The sequence below is a fragment of the Panthera pardus genome, unplaced genomic scaffold (genome assembly GCF_024362965.1).
Source record: "Panthera pardus isolate Hobbes unplaced genomic scaffold, ASM2436296v1 HiC_scaffold_11, whole genome shotgun sequence".
Classification (NCBI taxonomy): Eukaryota; Metazoa; Chordata; class Mammalia; order Carnivora; family Felidae; genus Panthera; species Panthera pardus.
In genome coordinates this window covers 64,419,640-64,439,849 of record NW_026526666.1, presented here as the reverse complement: position 1 = coordinate 64,439,849, position 20,210 = coordinate 64,419,640, and the positions used below count along the sequence as shown (strand labels likewise).

Here is a 20,210-nt window from a genome sequence, read left to right as displayed (position 1 = left end):
ATATTGTTTTCTCCCCCCCCCCCCCACTATATTGTTTTCTGAAGTGGCTATATCATTTTACATTCCCACCAACAATGTGTAAGGGTTCCAATTTCTCCATATCCTTGAAAATGTTTGTCTTTATTATTATTATTATTTTTTAATGTTTATTTATTTTTGACAAAGAGAGAGAGATAGAGCATGAGTGGGGGAGGGGCAGAGAGAGAGGGAGACACAGAATCCGAAGCAGGCTCCAGGCTCTGAGCTGTCAGCACAGAGCCCAACGTAGGGCTCGAACTCACAGACCGTGAGATCATGACCTGAGCCGAAGTCGGACACTCAACCGACTGAGCCACACAGGGAGCACCCCCCTTTTTTTAATAGAACAGCCGTCCTGACAAGTGTGGGATAATTATCTCATTCTGGTTTTGATTTGCATTTCCCTAATGATTAGCAATGTTGAGCATCTTTTCATATGCTTGTTGGTTTACAGAGTTTATTTTAAACCAAACAAAAACTACTTCACATTTTAAAAATAAACTCACTTTTTAAAACTTATCTGCTCCTGGGAAAGTCCCTTTCCTCCATCAACTTGAGAAACTGGCAGGCCGAGCTTACAAACCTTCATCTACATTGCATGCCTTCCTTGTAGAACAGCTGCAAAACTGGAAGCTCAGAAACAGTAGGTGGTGACAGACCAGTCCTGTTATTGCAGGAAAATGACAAGCGTGCCCCCTAGTGACGGGTTAGGAAGATAATAGAAAAGGCAAAGGTTTACCTTAAAAGAAAAAGCACAACCACCACAAAGAACATCTCTACCCTACCCAGAATCTGGAGAGAAACTAGTAACACAAACTACTAATCAATCACAATAGTTTATTCACAGAGACAGTTAAAAAGATCCAGTTCTGAGGGACAAAATGTGTCACAAAACCTTTGCTTACAAACCCCTAGGTGAAGTTGCCTTGGGAATAATCTGTCCTTCAGCATGATGAGCAATGCCAAGTGAGTGGACTGGGGATGCTAATTTTCAACTGTGGATGCCTCCGCTAAAGCACAGCTTATATTTCATCCTCTTTGGCAATCCTGAAGCATAATGACCTTTAACTTTTATGCTGCACATCCCTCCCAATCTCTAAGAATTTATTGAAGATCTGACTCTAAAGGCAAAAAGGAAGCCCACACCAATGATTACATAAGTCAGAGGGTGGAAGTCGTGACTATTTAACTGTTCTTAGCTCCTTAAGCCCTCTATTATGTAAGTCAAGACTCTGATTTCAAGCCCTCCCAACTAAAATAATAATAATGATAATAATAAGGTCTGATTCCTTCAGGCACTGTGGCTGCTGAGTCTTCCTGCTCTTTGTCTCCCCTCTCCACCCCCCGCCCAGTCTCTACTGCTCTCTAGTTTGCTGTTTTTCACAGAGCACAGACTCTGAGACATAAAATCCCATAAATGTGTGTGTCTTCACAGAACACAAAAGATGAAAGAATACTGACTGAAATAAACATTTCAGGCTACAACCTAGTAGGTGACACTCTGGGGTAATGGGTCTATGTAACCAGAGCTACTGACATTAAGTCCCAAGTCTTCCTGCTCCAGCAGGTTGACCTTCAAGGGCTATGTAAGACATAGGAGGTGCCAGCCTCAAGCTGTGTGTTACTTAGAAGCATGGGCCACACTACCCAAATGTCAAAGGCTGGACATTTTTCTGCTGTTCTTTGTGCAGCTGCCGGGCCCGGTTTTTTAGCACCTCGGCCTTTGCCTCATCTTTATCTACACCATCCCCCAGCCTGTACATGCGGCTGGCATTGGCACAGGCCCAGACATGGCCCAAGTCACAGGCTTTCATTGAGTATTTACATGCCAGGCCCATGTCCTTGGGAAAGCCAGGGGCACCCTGCAGGAACATGGCACTGAGATTGAAGCAGCTGGAGGCATAGCTGCCTTCACAGGCCCTTGTGTAGTAGTCTCTGGCCTTCTCCAGATCAGGCTGGCCATCTTCATTGACCTGTCCATCATGTGCCAAGAGACCAACGTTGTGACATGCCTCCACAGACTTCCTTCCAGGCTTCTCACACGCCATCAGAAAGCAGCTGGAGGCAGCTTTCAGGTCCTGGGTCAGTCCACCTGGGAGGAAGGAAAGGGAAGAAAAAAATAAACCCAACCAGGGCAGAACCTGCATGTCTCAGGCCAAGTTAGAGACTAATTCCTAAATAAAGTTCATACATTTTGAGCTAAGGCAGCATGAAAGGAAGGTGGCCTGGTATACAGCACAAAGACCTTCCAGCCTTGGAATCTTTTGTTCAAATGATATCTTATGAGGCAGACCACCCCTAAAGGAGGTGAAAAGTGGGGACTATAAGAACTACCTCATGGGGTTATAGGGAGAACATGTGATCTTATAAGCACTTTGTTAAATGTTCATTAAATGTATACTGAATACATATTATTTGCCAACTACTGTTCTAGGTTCTGGAATAAACAGACACAGTCCCTACCCTTATAATCTAATGAAACAGATATTTAACAACCACACAACCTAATGTATGATTTTAAGTGTGACAAGCATTTGGAAGAAAAGTCCAGGATGCTATGAGAATGTATCATGGCTCTGACCTAGACCAGGTTAAGATCAAGGAAAGTCTCCCCAAAGAAGTGATATTTGAGATGTAATATAATGGGGAAAAAAAGAAGGAAAAAAAAAATGGAGTAAGAATTGTTCTAAGCAGGAGGAATAGGATACAAAGAGAAAAAAAGCTCATATGTCTAGAACCCAGAAATCGCTAGGGAAAAAAGGCTGTAGAGACAGGTAAGGGTCAGATCACAGGTCTGACGCACCTTATTAAGGATCCTGTACTTTATCTTAGAAATTATGGGAAACTGCTAATGGGTGATTTTAAGCAATGGTGATGACAGGGCTCAATTTTCTCTTTAGTTTTTAGATTTTTCTTTTTAATGGAAAATTTCAAATCCCTATGTACTATCACTCATTCTCAAAAAATACAAACACTATCTTTTAACATTATTTTTTAAAGAAATCACTCCAAATCTACCACCTAAAAATAACCATCATTATCATTAAGAGAATACCATTCCAGTTAGCTTTGTAGTATATATTCAGATTACATGCTGGCTGGCTGAATGGACAGCTAGATAGAAGTATGTACTTTGAAAAACTGGATTGTATATGCTAATTTTATTTTTTAAAGTTTGTTTGTTTGTTTATTTATTTATTTATTTATTTATTTATTTATTTATTTATTTATTTCACATGTGTGAGAGCAGAGGAGGGGCAGAGAGAGACAGAATCCCAAGCAGGCTTCGTGCTATCAGCGCAGAACCTGATGTGGGGCTCAATCACACGAACCATGAGATCATGACCTGAGTTGAAATCAAGAGTCGGAGGCTTAACCAACTGAGCCACCCAGGTGCCCCTTAACTAAATCTAAGAAGTACTAACTCACAACTATAATAGGTGAGGAGACTGGTGTCTCACATTTCCTTCCATCTTTCCTCCCCCGCCCTCTACTTTTTGTTACTTCTCTATTATTTTAATTTAGGAAGACAGCATAGCACAGTGGTTAACAGAAGCCTGGACTCTGTAGCCAGAAAACCTAGGCTCCAGTCCTGGCTCCATTTCTTGCTGGCTGTGTGACTTTAGGCAAGTTACTTAACCTCTATAAGCCTCCATTTTCCTCACCTGTAAAATAAGGAAAACAGTACCTACTTCATATTTTAGAAGCTTAAATGTGTTTTTACAAAGAGCCTGGCACATAATAAGTGTCCGGGAAACATTGTGGTGTTTCTATGCTCTAAAGGTTTATATTATTTACATTCTATTCAGTAACCTAATAAGCCCAATAGTCATTCTAAATGGATTCCACTCATCACCAGTCTTTTCATTAGAGCTTCTCCATTCCTGAATTGTTTCTTTTGATTAACTTCTTTATTGGTTATCAAATAGATTTTTCCAGAAAAACTCATACATAGATTCTATTTCCCCTGAGTTCTTTCAGTTCTGAGAGTGTATTTGTGCCACCTTATATTTAAATAGGATATAGGTCTTGCTTTTATACACAGCCTAACAATCTATGCCTTTTACTGGAGTGTTTACTTACACTTAATGCAATTGTTGATTATAGCTGGGTTAAAATCTATAATCTTACTTATTTCCCATTTGTCCCAAATGCTTTTTGTTTTTTCTCCTTTCTTGCATTCTTTGGAATCGTGTATTTCTTTTTTTAAAGATTTTATTTCACTTTTAAGTAATCTTTACATTCAACGTGGAGTTCAAACCCATAACCCTGAGATCAAGAGTCACACTCGGGGTGCCTGGGTGGCTCAGTTGGTTAAGCGTCCGACTTCGGCTCAGGTCATGATCTCGCGGTCCGTGGGTTCGAGCCCCGCGTCGGGCTCTGTGCTGACAGCTCAGAGCCTGGAGCCTGTTTCAGATTCTGTGTCTCCCTCTTTCTCTGACCCTCCCCTGTTCATGCTCTCTGTCTCAAAAGTAAATAAATGTTAAAAAAAATTTTTTTTTTTAAATAAAGAGTCACACTCTCCACTAACCCAGCCAGCCAGGTGCCTTGAATTGTGTATTTCTTTGAATTTTTTTTAATGTTTATTCATTTTTTGAGAGAGGGAGAGAGAGAGAGAGAGAGAATGAGTGGGGGCAGGACAGAGAGAGAGGGAGACACAGAATATGAAGCAGGCTCCAGCCTCCGAGCTATCAGCACAGTTCGATGCGGGGCTCGAACCCACGAACCATGAGATTATGACCTGAGCTGAAGTTGAATGCTTAGCCAGCTGAGCCTTGAATTGTGTATTTCTAATAATCCATGTCATTCTTATCACTGGTTTTTTTAGTTATACTTCCTTCTTCAGTGACTTATCTAGTGAACATATAACATTAATTTATCACAATCTACCACAAATATTATACCACTTCACATATAATGTAAGAATCTTAAAATACATTTTTATTCATTTACCACAGTTCCATCCTTTGTATTATTGCTATTATGTCTTACTTCTACGTATACTTTTTAATTTTACTTCTATATATAAACCTCACAATACACTGCAATTATTTTTGCTTTAAACAGTCTTTTAGAGACATTAAGAATGAGGAAAAAAGTCTCATATCTGCATACATATTCTAATGTGCTTTATTCTTATGTATGGATCTTAGTTTCCATCTGTTATCATTTGCTTTCAATCCAAACAACTTTAACATTTTTTGTGGTGCAGGTCTGCTAATGATTCATTCCATGAGCTTTTGTCTATCTGAAAATGAATTTATTTCATCTTCATTTTTATTTTTTTTAATGTTTATTTATTTTGAGAAAGAGTACATGTGCAAGAGTGGGGGAGGGGCAGAGACAGAGAGAGGGAGAGAGAGAATCCCAAGCAGGCTCCATGATGTCAGTGCAGAGCCGGACATGGGCTCGATCTCATGAACCATGAGATTATGACCTGAGCTGAAATCAAGAGTTGGACGCTTAACCGACTGAGCCACCAGGTGCCCCCATCTTCATTTTTAAAGACATTTTTGCTAAAGTAGAATTCATTTGGATAGTTTTTTCTTTCAGCCCTTAAAGATGTTGTTTTGTCTTCTGGCTTATGTTGCTTCTGATGAAAAGTCAGGAGTTGTTCTCACCACTATTCCCTTCAAAGTCTTTCTCTGATTGTCTTTTTTTTTTTAATTTTTAAAAATTAAAAAAAAAATTTTTTTTTGATAGAGTCCACATGAGGAGACAAGCAGGGGAGAGGCAGAGAGAGAGAGGGGGGCAGAGAGAGAGAGAGAGAGAGTTCCCAACACGTGGCTTGATCCCATGACCCATCATGGCCTGAGCTGAAATCAAGAGTTGGACACCCAACTGACTGAGCCACCCGGGTGCCCTTCTCTGATGGCTTTTAAGATTTTCTCTTTATCTTCGTTTTTCACCAAATTGGTAATAATGTGTCTAGGTATAATTTCATTGGTTATCCTGCTTGGGTTCAGTGAGTGCCATGGATCAGCAGACTGATACTTTTCATCAAATTTGGAAATTTTTCTGCTGTTATTTCTTCAAATATATACATATTTTGCCCCAATCTCTTTTCTTTCTGGGACTCTGATATACATGTGTTAGGTTGAAGAATACTGACTCCTACAGGTTGAGGCTCTTTTTTTTTTTCTCATCACTTCATTTTGGGTAATATCTATAATCTTATATTCAAGTTCACCAATCTTTCAAATTGTCTATTTTGCTATTAAGCCTGTCAAGTAACTTCTCATTTTAAATATTATGTTTTTCTACTGTAGGATTTCATTTGGTTCAAGTGTTAATTTCTCTAATGTGATTTCCTATCTATTCACTCATTATGCCATATTTTATTTTAACTTTTAAAAATATTTGTTACACCTGTTTTAAATTTTTTTTTAAATGTTTATTTATTTTTGAGACAGAGACAGAGCATGAACGGGGGAGGGTCAGAGAGAGAGGGAGACACAGAATCCGAAGCAGGCTCCAGGCTCTGAGCTGTCAGCACAGAGCCCGATGTGGGGCTCGAACTCATGGACCGTGAGATCATGACCTGAGCCGAAGTTGGATGCTTAACCGACTGAGCCACCCAGGTGCCCCTATTACACCTGTTTTAAAATATTTAACTGTTAATTCCAACATCTCTGTCATATCTAGGTGTTTCTGTTGACTGCTTTTTTTTCTGTTTAGCAATTTCTTATTTTATGCTAAACACTGTACATGATACTTTGTTCAATCTGGATTTTGCTATATTCCTTTGAAGGTTGTTGAACTTTTGTTCTGGTAGCCAAAATCCCTATGGCACTTGTTTTTAAGTTTTGTTAGAGCAGATTATAGAACAGTCTTGCTACTAGGGCAATCTCAGTTGAATGTAGTGTTCAATGTCTCTCCACTCGGGCTGGTTGGAATTCAAACCACTCCCATTACTGTGAAACCTCTGGAACCTCTTCTCAGTTCACAGCTCCCCAGTAGCTTTTCAATGAAGGTCTCTCAGTCTCCCTCTATGCATGTGCTGCTTAACATTAGGCCAAAGACTTAAAAGTACTCCTATATGGATTTCTGGAGTACCTTCTCAATATAGCTTCTTTCTTCTCTAGCATTCTGTCCCTCAAATTCCAACTGCTTTATTCACCAGAAATTCTGACTTCTGCCTCATCAGTTCAGCAAAATTGTCATGCTCTCTTTGGCTTCCATCTCTGTGATAGTCTGGAAAGAACTTCCAGGCAGAAAAAGTAACCATGGACGAGGCTCACATTTTATGTTTCCCTTTTCTTGAGGATCACAGCACTACACTGCCTGTTTTTCATATATTTTATCCAATGTATGGTTTATATTCTTTTTTTTTCTTTTTAACTAAAGAAAAAGGTGGAATTTAATCTTCATTTACAGGATACTGCAAGATACGAAATTCCACACAGAAATAAGAAACCTATTGAGAAGAGAAGCTTCAGACAGTATACATAACTTGGAACTGTTCAAGTATAACTGTAGTGTAAAAAATGCTATAATAGCAAACCACACTTAAAAAGAATTCTTCGGGGGGGCACTTGGGTGGCTCAGTCGGTTAAGCGTCCGACTTCGGCTCAGGTCTTGATCTCACAGTTCGTGGGTTCGAGCCCCGCATCAGGCTCTGTGCTGACAGCTCAGAGCCTGGAGCCTGTTTCAGATTCTGTGTCTCCCTCTCTTTGCCCCTCCCCCACTTGCGCTCTGTCTCCCTCGGTCTAAAAAATAAATAAACATTTAAAAAATTAAAAAAAAAAAAGAACTCTTGGGGGGCACCTGGGTGGCTCAGTTGGTTAAACATGTGACTGTTGATTTCAGCTCAGGTCATGTTCTCACGATTGTAAGATCTTGCTCCATGTTGCAATCCACACTGAGCAAGGAGTCTGCTTAAGATTCTCTCTCTCTCTCTACTTCTTTTAAAATTTTTTTTTAAATGTTTATTTATTTTTGAGAGAGAGAGACAGAGTGTGAGCAGGGGAAGGGCAGAGAGAGAGGGAGACACAGAATCTGAAGCAGGCTCCAGGCTCCGAGCTTCCAGCACAGAGCCCGATGTGGGGCTCGAACCTACAAACTGAGAGATCATGACTTGAGCCGAAGTTGGATGCGTAACTGACTGAGCCACCTAGGCACTCGCTCTCTATTTCTGCTCCTCTCCCAAGCTTGTATTCTCTCTTTCTCTAACATAAAAATAAAGTAAAATTAAAAAATTAAAAAGAGTTTTTGGGGCACCTAGGTGGCTCAGTCAGTTCAGCAGCCAACTCTGAAATTTGGCTCAGGTCGTGATCCCAGGGTCATGGGATTGAGCCCTGCATCAGGCTCTGCACTGAGCATGGAGCCTGCTTGGGATTCTCTTTCCCTCTCTCTCTCTCTCTTCCTCTTCCCCACTTATGTGAGAGCACTCTTTCTCTTTAAAATAAAATAAAAAGTAAAAATAAATAAAAAATAAAAAGACTTCTTAGTAGAGAAACAGTAAGACAAATGTATAGCAAACATAGTACACAACAAACAACTTTCTGCCTCAGCTGTACAATCTAAAAGTTAAAGGTTCCAGATCTGCAATCCTGAAGTGAGAATGTATAGCATTTGGAGGTAATTTCTGGCATATTTGTTTCCCCTCTTCTTCTACAGAGAAATACTTCTCAGTTGAGTGCAATGAAGCTTTGTATAAAACTCATGGTTTTGTGGAGCTTCAATTTTGTTCAAACCTCCACTTTGGTCAATCATTATGCTAAGTTTCTCAGTTTCACCTAGTTTCTTAGCAGCCTGAAAGATATTTGAAATAGTGTTCAGAATAACCCCAGCATCTTCCACAGTTAAGAGGTTCATCAGTGTTTCTATTATACCACAATGAATAAGATTTATAATCTATTCAACTGGCCCACCAGTTGAATAGTTGGTCACAGCCCATACAGCTTCCTTTTGTGTTTTAAAGTTTTCCTTAGAACGCCAGTGAGAAATGGGATTAACCCACGATTCGCAACTTGCTGTGTCTGGTGCCGGCAACCAGCTGTGATGTTTCACACTGTCCACACTGCTTCCTTCTGAGTATTAGTTTTGGGGCTCATTACCAGGCTGGGGAAGATGGCAAGTGCTCCCACTTCTATTACAACATGAGTCGGTTCATCTGTCCCAGTGACAATACTTCCTATGGCTCTTAGCACAGAAGTCACAATTGACAATTTAGGAGCTCTTAGAAGCATTACAAGTTGGGGCACAACTCCCCTTTCAACAACCACTTTTATCTGCTCATTTGGACCACCAGTCTGGTAAGAAATGGTCCAGCAGGTATCTGCCAATACTTCTGGATCACCATAATGCAGGAGAAGAACTAAAATAGAAAGAAGTTGCTTAACAGCATCTACAGGAGTACAGGATCCTTTTTGTAACAAAAATTTGGAAGCATCCAGATAAGATTACCTAAGTAACCACATGCTACAGACGACATATCAGAAACTGCAAGAAGGGCCAACAGTGGGTCAAATGTACCATACTTGAAAACCAAATCTCAGAAAACTGAACTATCGCGTACAATGTTTCCTAGAGCTCATACAGCTTGTTCACTGATGCGAGCATGGGAAGATGTCAATGGAGAAATGAATGCTGGGACAGCACCTCTATCTACCACAGCCTTGGTCTGTTCTGATATTCTAGAAGCAATGTTAGTGAGAGCTCAAGCAGATTCAACTGAATGGGACTACAAACAATTCTGTCCAAAAAGGACACAAATTTTGGAATGAAACCAAGCCAGATGATGTTCTCTATGGGGGCTGCTTTTCCCCAGAAAGCAGTTTCTTAGCAGCTTGAGTAGCCTGGAGGTGGCTTTCCAAATTGTTGCTATTTATGCTTTTGACAATGCTATTAACAGATCAACTTACACTGCCCTGGTTGTTGTGGAGAAGTAGATTTATTAGGAAATTAGCTTACGTTTCTCCTTTTCAGCATCTAGTCTTCCTTCTTAGCTTTCCTCAGGTCTTAACTTCTTAACTTCATTAACTTCTACTTGACACCACCTCATTTTTATACTGTCTTTCCCCTTGTTCTTGAATCTGTTAAGGTGGGCAGCTGGTGAACTGCAGTGTCATCGGAAGACTGGGTTGTGACACAGAGGGAGAAAGCCACAAAGGCCGACTCAGGCTTCCACAGAAAGCACAGGCTATGGGTTGGCTGCCCTCAAAAACATCCACCACAGCCCAGCCCAAGACAGTGTCCATGGTTTATATTTTTACAAGTTCATTTTAGGGGTGCCTGGGTGGCTCAGTTGGTTAAATGTCATACGCTTGATTTCGGCTCAGGTCATGATCTCACAGTCGTGAGATGAAGCCCCACTTCGGGCTCCATGCTGAGTGTGGAGCCTGCTTGTTTGGGATTCTCTCTCTCCCTCTCTTTCTCTGCTCCTCCCCTGCTCATGCTATCATAAAATAAACTTTTTTTTTAAAGTTCATTTTAGTTCCTTATGGAAAGAGGATTAGAGACCTGCATTAATCTCCTAACTGTAATTCAAGCAGGAGAGGAAGGTAGCTTGGATAAGAATGATGCAGGAGAGGGAGAGAGGGCAGATTTGAGACATATTTTGGAGATAAACTGGCTATTAGCTACTACTAGAGAGAGATCCACTTGCTAAGGTGGAAGATAACGGGCATAATAAATTGGGGTGAGAAAAAACAATTAAGAATTCCGTATCTGATTTAAGTTTAAAAAAATTTTTTTTCAATGTTTATTTTTGAGAGAAAAAGAGAGACAGAGTGCAAGCGGGGGAGAGGCAGAGAGAGAGCGAGACACAGAATCCGAAGCAGGCTCCAGGCTCTGAGCTGTCCACACAGAGCCTGACACAGGGCTTGAACTCACAAGCTGTGAGATCATGACCTGAGCCAAAGTCAGACCCTTAACCAACTGAGCCACCCAGGTGCCCCTGATTTGTTAAGTTTGACATGCCTATGATAATTCTAAGGAGAAAGGTCTAATAAAAAATCAGGTACGTGTGGTCTGAAGCTCACAAAAACAATCTAGATTAGAGATAAAAGATCTGTTTGCGGGGTGCCTGGGTGCTCAGTCAGTTGAGCATCAGACTCAATTTCAGCTCAGATCATGATCCCAAGGTCATGGGATTGAGCCCCACATCAGGCTCTGCACTGACTGTGGAGCCTGCTTAAGATTTGCTCTCTCTCTTCCTCTGCCCCTCTCCCCAACTCATGCTCTCTCATAAATAAATACATAAATAAATAAATTTTTTAGATAAAAAAGATTCATTTGCAATTGTCATCAACTTATCTGAGCTTTCATGTCCTCCTCTAAAGCAATCCCACTTTTTAGAAGAGGAAATTGAAGACTCTTAAACAGAAGGGAAACAAAAGTCATCTATTGTTACCACCACCTAGAGACCATCATTACTTAATTTTTGGTGTATTTCCTCCTAGCACTATGTAGTTTTTTATGTAGTTTGCCCTTTTTTTTTTTTTTTTTTTTCTTTTTAAGTAATCTCTATGCCCAACATGGGGCTCAAACTCACAACCCTAAGATCAAGAGTCCCACGCTCTACTGACTGAGCCAGCCAGGCGCCCCAATTTGGTTTTTTTACATTTGTAATCATGAACCTTCTTCGCGCCCCATTAGAAACCCTTCTTAATATCTGTTTTATTGGCTGCATAATATTTCCTCAAAGACATATGTGTCAGAGTTAACTTCTACTTCTTTTCATAGGACACATGGATTGTTTCACAAGAATAGTTCAAAGTTGATTTCCTATATGAAAACATTTGGCCAACGTATTTCTTGGATGTGCACACTCTAAGTGTGCAATCCAGAGTAACTTCTGCAGCACAACCAGACCTGTTCACGTTGATAAAACGTTTTACAATTTAACAAAGCAGTCACATCTATTCTCATTTGATGCTCAGAAAAATCCTATGAAGAAGGTATGAGTGGACCTTCTTACTCTAATTTTGTCAACGAAGAAATTGCTACTCAGAGAAAGAAAATGCCTTGCCAGATGCTACACTGTCTAAAAGTGGGTTCTTTGGCCTCCCACTCTTTCCCTTGCCCCAAGCTATCCTTGGTAAAAGAGTTATTAACCTGTCTGTGTCAAGAAAGGACACGGGGTGATTTTTTAGCAAAAAGCAAAAGCAAAGCAAAAAGCAAAAAGCAAAAAGCAAAAGCAAAAGCAAAAAGACTGGAAAATTCTTTGGCTCAGAACTAGGCAGGGGGAGTCAACAGTTTTGGCTTTTAAACATGGCAGGGCCCAAGGTCTGCTAAACAGCAATCCAAAATGGCTTGAGTAGCAAAGATCAGCTAACAGGATCTTCCATGACCACTTTGGTTTGAACATCCAGAGAAATTTAACAGGATTAAGTACTGATCTCTAAACACTCTGTGTTCTTTCACACCCACATACCTTCTCTTTGCCTGAGATAACTCTTATTACCACCTCCACCAAACAAACCACACTCTGTCCTTCAAGGACCAGTTTGAATGCTGCCTCTTCTGCGACAGCACCCCCTGTGTCAACACTGAACACACACTCCCAGCACTGACCCTCTATGGTATTTTACATATCTCTCTGAAGATGCTTCTCAAGCTCTCCCAGGTGTAACAGGTATTAGAGTCCTTCTTCCCTCCCTCTACTGGTCCATACTTAATTCATTCTCTCACTAAAGACAGTAAAAGTGTGCTCAATAAAGTAACATCTAAAAGAAAAAAAATGTCAATATACAATCATTAATCACATCAATTTGTCTAATAAGAAAACAATTTCAGGGCCTCTTTTGTTTTCTCTAATTCAATAAGAAATTCAAAGTCCTTGTGAAAAATATAGTAAAAAACGGTAAAAAGATTACTTAACATTAAAGGGGGTGGGAGAAAATGCCTGCCTGGCTCAGTTGGTAGAGCATGTAACCCTTAATCTCAGGGTTTTGAGTTTGAGCCTCATGTTGGGTGCGGAGATTACTTAAAAATCGGGTGAACGTCCAACCTCAGCTCAGGTCATGATCTTGCAGTTCGTGAGTTTGAGCCCCACATCAAGCTTGCTGCTGTCAGCCTGTCAGCACAGAACCCCCTTCGGATCCTCTGTCTCCCTCTCTCTGTTCCTCCCCCATTTGCACTCTCTCAAAAATAAATAAACATTAAAAAAAGAAACATTATTTTTTAATGGGCTAATTAACATTCCATCCAATGGAGGTAACATTATTTATTTAACTAAGCTGCTACTGTTGGCACACAGGTTTTAGGGGTTTTTTTAAATCATTATTTTAATGAAATTGTGTATTACCTGTAAACTGTAAGTTAATGAAAATAAAATTTTGCCAGATAAATAATACTAGGGTATCTTTTCACATAACTTTTACTTGCATTTCCAGTTATTTCCTTAGGAAGGACACTAGGAGAATTATTAGGTCAAAAAAATGCCTCTCTGCTCCATCAAGGGAAGCTGATATTCCTGCTGATGCTAAACTGTCTTCAAAATAGTGACTACCACAGGCCCCAAATCCCATGTGAAAGCAGAAATAGTTCACACAACTCCAGAGAATTAAAAAGACACCCTCTTCATCAAACTTTCACTGAATATCTTTCTAACCAGGCTTGGCTGGGCCCTGGGAGCAAGAGATCAATGAATCATACAATCCTCAAAAAAACAGTTGCCTGTCAAAGGTCATATTCTCTATTTGTGGTGTTTTTAAAATATGCCCATAAATTCTTTGCTATTCTTTCCTTCAAAAGCCTGGATGTTAGTTCTCTCCTATTAGTGTGGACTGTACTGATTCACTTCTAACAGAATGTGATAGAAATGAAAAACATGTGACCTCCAAGGGTAGGTCATAAAAGACACCGTGGATTCCATCCCACTCTCTTTTGGATCACTCACTATGGAGGAAAGCAAGATGCCATGTCAAAATGACACCTAAGCAGCCCACAGACAGATCCCTGTCACAAAGAATGGAGGTCTCCTGATAAGAGCTAGAAAGGAACAGAAGGCTTTCCTAACAGCCATGTGAGTGAGCCATCTTAGAACTGAAAACTCTAGCTCCAGTCAAGCCTTCAAATGACTCTACCCCCAGCTCCCTGGCTAATGTCTTAACTGCAACCTCATTAGAGATCCTGAGGCATATAGCTAAGCAGATCCCAAATTCCTGACCTATAGAAACCATGTGAAATAATAACTTTGTTGGAATAATTTCTTATTTAGCAATAGATAATTTAAACACTACTCACTACTATAGTGATAACTGCAATTAGGGAATTAGGAGAAAAGACAGATGGCAGAGAATTAATAATTGGTCCCTTCCTCTGTGGCAGGCACATGCTGATGTCTTTACCTGCATTATCTTATTATACTTAATATTACTTAATAGCAAGTACTATTTTTTCTCCATTTTACAGGTGATATAACTGAGGCAGAGTTAGAGTGAATGGGTCAAGGTCCCACTTCTTGCTAATAATATTCCCTAAGGTCTGCCTAACTTGAAAGGCTATGTTCTTCCCCCTTGAACTCTCTCCAAATCTTCCCACAATGTGCTTGCCCACAGCCTGGCCAGTGAGGACCCTGAGGTCCTGAGCATGAGGCTCAGGATGTCATGCCAGTACTACCATCAATGACAATGACCAAAGAAAGCAGGCACCACCTTACCTTTTCCGGTCACATAATAAGCCCCCAGTTTATAGCAGCTATCACTGTGTTTGTTCTCTTCACAGTTGAACTTCAATACCTTGGCAGCCTCCTCAAAATTCTTCTGGATCCCTTCCAAATAGTCCACCAACCGATAGCACCCTGTGAGGAGAAGGCAAGAGCTGTTCTTCATGTCAGGGGTTGCTGCTCAGCAGTGGGGAGGGCTGAGGTGTGGCAGGCCAGAATGTGTCTTTTATTGAGGACCAGCTTCTTTCTGTCCTCCTGAGGTGTAGCAAGGTGACCTCACCACAAAGAATGCAGGTGGTGCTCAGCCATCCTACAATTGGCATTGTCTGTCCTTAGCCAGGGCTGAGCAATGTACAGTCTGGGGAGACAGTGGCCACTATTCTGGCTCCACCAGACACCAGCCATTCTGGTGGAGCCCTCCTGCTCCCCGTTAGCCAGGGCCAAAGATCCACTGCCTTTCATGACTGAAACTTTGCTACCTTTGGAACTTCCCGGGAAGTTCAGCAATAAAACACCGAAAACCAAAAGGGTCCGTGGGCTAGTCTTTGTAGTAGCAAGAAAGTGGTGTTTCCCTGACTATATTCCTCAGCCAGGCTGAGAATGAGAAGCCCAAAGACTGAGTAGAAATGGTAGCTACTAAAGAAGTTGGAAACAGACTCTCCCTTTTTAGCAGTCTCTAATCCCAGTGAGTATCTTCTTAACATCTCTCCCCCCGTCCCTTCTTCATTCCAAATGACACTCATGTCATTAATTTTCCTTCAAATATTTGAGCTTCTATGTGCGACCATGTACCACACACTGTTATAGATGGTGGGAATACAGTCACTTCCCCTCCTAAAAATTACATTCTAGAGGAGGGAAAAAAATAAGTAGATAGGTGAGCAAGATGCATTTATATTTTTTAAGACACATTTAAACAGTAACAAATGTTATGTGATTGAAATAAAACAGGGTAAGATAGTTTGTTGTGCAAACTGCCGGAATAGTTACAAGACTGGGCAATCAGGGAGGACCTAGTAAGGACTTTAATGTCTGAGCTGAAATGTGAATAACAAGAATGAACTAATGATTTAAAGACAATAAAACAGGAAGGGGGCAGAAAGTCCCAGGCACAAGAAACAATAAATTAAAAGACCCCAAAGAGGGAATAAGCTTGGTACAAATAAGGTATTATGTGGCTGGATCGAGGAGAAAAGGGGTAGGAAATGAAGAGAGAAAGACAGGGACGAGATAACAGGGCATTGTGGAACACAGGAAGGAGTTACGATTTTATTCCAGGTCAATGGCAAATCACTGGAGGGTTTTAAGAAGGGTAGTGATAGAGGCCCCTGGGTGGCTCAAGTCGGTTGAATGTCCAACTTCGGCTCAGGTCACGATCTCACAGTTCATGGGTTCGAGCCCCACGTCAGGCTCTGTACTGACAGCTCACAGCCTGGAGCCTGCTATGGATTCTGTCTCCCTCACTCTCTGCCCCTCCCCTACTTGCGCACGTGCGCGCTCTCTCTCTCAAAAATAAATGGATATTAAAAAAAAATTAAGAAGAGTAGTGATATGATTCAATTTGCATTTTTAAAAGGTTATTCCAGGGGGCACCTGGGTGGCTCGGTCAGTTAAGCATCCGACTTCAGCTTGGGTCATGACCTCATGGTTCGTGAGTTCAAGCCCAGCATCAGACGTGGCGCTGACAGCTGGGAGCCTTGGGCCCTGTTTCGATTCTGTGTCTCCCTCTCTCTCTGCCCCTTTCCCTGCTCATGCTCTGTCTCTCTCTCAAAAATAAGTAAACATAAATAAATAAATAAATGTATGTCATCCCAGTATATGTTTGTACATGCCCAGATGAATATAGAAGAACAAGATGCATGAGGGGGTATACTCCAGTAATGGTGACAACCAACATGTTGTTTTGTTATTTAAAAATCTAATAAGACAGCATTTACTAGAACAAAATGAAATTTTAACTATCAGTTTGAAGGTAGATAACAGATTTTAAGGGAATGAGCATGCAAACAGAGAGGTTAGAAGGCTATTTTAGTTACCCTGGTAAGAGATCATGATGACTTCAAAAGACAGTAGGTATAGTCACTATTGCCTCCTCTCAGGCTCTACTTCTAAAGTGCTGCAGCCAGTCCTTGTATGCCCACCCTTCCCCATTCCAATGCTTAGTATACTCTCCAGAGTACATTACCATGAACTCTCTCCTCAAAAACATGTACGGCTCTTCATTGCCTAAAAGAATAGTCTAAATGCCTTACCCTGGCATTCAAGGCCTGACACACCTCACTCTTCAATCTTATTTAACTACACTACAGTCTCACTTCAACCTTCCAGAAGACAGCATTCTCTTCTCCCACCCTCTCCTCCATTATCAACAGTTGCCTGCTCCTCCTGGCCTCCCCCCAGAAGTCTTTCCCACCAATCCTGCTCCTCAGTGACTCCAACTCCTCTTAGGACACAGGTGAGCCCTCCAAGAACCACCCTGGGTTCTTATTAAGCCATCATACTGCAGAACAACTCTGGTTAGTTGGTTAGCTTCAAGAAATGGCGATATCATATTCTGGAAACCAGACTGCAAGCTATTAGAAGGTAAGACTAGTGGGGTGCCTGGATGGCTCAGTCGGTTAAGCATCCAACTTCAGCTCAGGTCATGATCTTGCGGTTTATCAGTTTGAGCTCCACGTTGGGCTCTGTGCTGACAGCTCAGAGCCTGGAGCCTGCTTCAGATTCTGTGTCTCCCTCTCTCTCTGCCCCTTCCCTGCTTGTACTCTGTCTCTCTCTCTCTCAAAAATAAACATGAAAAAATATTAAAAAAAAAAAAAAAAAAAGAAGGTAAGACTAGTGTCATTTTTTCCCCCTTTATAAACCACTCACCTGGTGGGTGAGCCCACACCAGTCTGCTCTCTGGGTGACCTCTTTTGGACACCAATATCCACCCACACACTCAAGTCAACTCAATGTTCCCAGAACACAAGGGGCACATTCATGCCTCAGGGCCTTTTCTTCACTAGGTGTTACCTCTCCCTAGCATTGATCTCACAGACCTTCAAGGCTTAGTTCAAATATAACTTTCTCAATGACTACCTTTGACCCTTAATTCAAAATTGCCCTCCTCAACTCCCTATACTTCAGCCCTTTTTCCCATTGCACTAATGACTAGATTCTACCACACGATTTCATGTATTTCCTTACGTTTATTGTCCAATTCCCTCCACTAGAATGTAAGCTCCAGAAGGACAGGGAATTTTATCTGTTCATTGATGTATCCCCATCGCTCTACCCCCAGCACCCAAGCACTTCTCTTCGTACCCTCCCCGGCCTCCAGGCTCTGTCCCTCCTAGTATGCCGCCGCTGCGATCCCCGCAGGTCCTCGAGAAACCCAACCCGTTCCTCCCCAACACACACAACGTCGTTATCGTCCCATCGCGTCCCAACGAGTCCCCGGCCGGAGACCCCTTCGAGACCTCTTCCAGAGGTTGCTAGTGACCCGTCTAGCCCCCTCCCCTCCCCCATGCGTCCCCACGTGTCCCCAGGCTGCGCCGGAGGCGCTCACCGTTCGGGTCCTTCTCGCGGTAGCACTGGTAGTTGCACTCCACCTCCATGTTTTCCAGAAAGGACTTCACCTGCTCCTCGTCCTGGAAGTCCACCACGCCCGCCATGGCCCCTGCTCACTCAGCCGACTTTAGCCGGCCGCTCCTCCCCTGGTGGTTCTGCACACCGGCCCCGCGGTCACGTGAGCCAGCGGAGGGGCGGGGCCTGGGGGCGGGCAGCGGAGGTCTGCGCTCACACGTATCCCGGAAGGGGGGGCGCAGTGAACCTAAATCCTTGAGCTATTGAGGCCTCGAGCTGTTTGGCTGACACGTCTCTTGCTATGTTCACTCCTTTCCTAAAACTGGTGACGATCTTTGTGCAACACTTTTTTCTGAGCCGGCTTTGTGCCCTAATGATTTTCTGCCTGCAGTTATTTATTTCTTCATTCGTTCATTCGTTTGTTCGAGGATCTCCAAGTGCCTACTGTGTGCCTCACCCAGGGCTTGGTTCCAGTAATACAACAGCTAGGAAGTATCGTCCCTGCCTTTAAAGAGCTTCCAGTTTAGTGGGAAGACATTTGTTGATTCTGTTCAGCAAGCATTTTGAGCATCTACTATGTGTTAGGTATAGCTGCACAAACCAATATTCATAAGTCTGTGCCATGACGTCTGGTTCATCTGTATGTTCCTCCCAGACCTATCCCCCACCTTCCACCCTCAACCTGAATGACCTAAGAAATGAATGGCAATGGGAGATGATTACTGGAACACAGTGGCTACAGAGGTTGTAGTAATAATTCTGTTATAATAGCTACTGTTTAAACAGTGTTGAACTTTGTTCCAGATTCTATTTCTAAGAGATTTTATACATGTTTTCATTTAGTTCTCACTATGACCCTCATTGTGACACTATGGGGTAGGTATTATTATCCCCATTCTGCATATGAGGAAACTGAGCTCCAGAGAAATAACTTGTCCAAGATCATACAAGAAGTGAGAGAATAGTGGCATGATAAATACTTTTTTAAATAAAAGTGCATGTGATACAAGAGGAACATATGAAGGAGATGGGGCAGAGGAGAGAAACTTCACCTGGCTTTTGCTTTTTCTCTTGCACAGAATCATCAGTTCCATAAAGCCTAGACTGCAAGCTCTCCAAAGACAGTCAGATCCAGTTGATCTTTAAGTCCCAGACAGCCCTATTCTAGAGTCCTCAGTGGTACTCAATCCTTGGTTTCTCATCACCTACAGGAATGCTTCCCCAATGACTCCTCTATTAACCTATCCCGAAAGACATCAGAGAGTGGACTACTTCCAACCACTCCCTTATCGGGGAGCAGCTTCCTATAACTGGGAAATGTTTCTGAAGTCCCAATTTTATTTTAGTTTAGTTCTTTAAAAAATTTTAAATGTTTATTTTTGAGAGAGAGAGAGCACAAGTGGGGGGGCAGGGAGAGGGCAGAGAGAGAGGGAGATACAGAATCCAAAGCAGGTTCCAGGCTCTGAGCTGTCAGCACACAGCCCGACAGGGAATCATGACCTGAGCCAGAAGTCAGACGCTTAACTGACTGAGCTACTCAGGCACCCCCAACCCCAACTTATTTTTAAAATTCTTATGATTTCACATTAAGTTCCATAATAATATATCTTTTATAGGAAAATACAAGATTGTCTTTTCCCAAGCCCTTCAGTAAAATTGACATTCCAAGTGATATGCCACATTTTTGTGTGGTTTCTCATATGCCTGATCACCTTGGGAGACCCCTCAGTACACATACACCTAGAAGGGAAACCCTAACCTTTGATTTTGAGCCCACCTTCCTTAGCCTGGCCTTTAAGGCCCTGGTACAATCTGATTCTAGCTTCATATCATGCCTCTCTTTCCTCATACCCCACTCAACCTTCTGATCTCTGAATAGGTCCCAGGTTTGTGTCCCTGTTTACTGCTGCTCTTAAGGCCTTAACCCCCCTTCTCTGCCCAAATCAGAGAAGTCTTCCCTGTAGTCTTCCCAGGTGCAACAGCCACTTGTCCCCCAAGGTAAATTTAAATGCGC

The 20,210-nt window shown here is 42.0% G+C and overlaps 1 protein-coding gene and 1 pseudogene across 1 annotated transcript; both read right to left on the bottom strand.

Moving 5' to 3' along the window:
* Nucleotides 1-835: 835 nt before the first annotated feature.
* On the bottom strand, nt 836-18,364 carry LOC109266870 (cytochrome c oxidase assembly factor 7). Its single transcript, XM_019449270.2, has 3 exons — nt 18,180-18,364; nt 14,627-14,767; nt 836-2,110 (listed from the first exon to the last, which is right to left on the bottom strand). Exons 1-3 carry the CDS (start codon nt 18,283-18,285, stop codon nt 1,662-1,664), a joined length of 696 nt encoding a protein of 231 aa, XP_019304815.2. The 5' UTR covers nt 18,286-18,364; the 3' UTR covers nt 836-1,661.
* Nucleotides 8,151-13,655, bottom strand: LOC109266598 (importin subunit alpha-1-like; annotated as a pseudogene).
* Nucleotides 18,365-20,210: the final 1,846 nt, after the last annotated feature.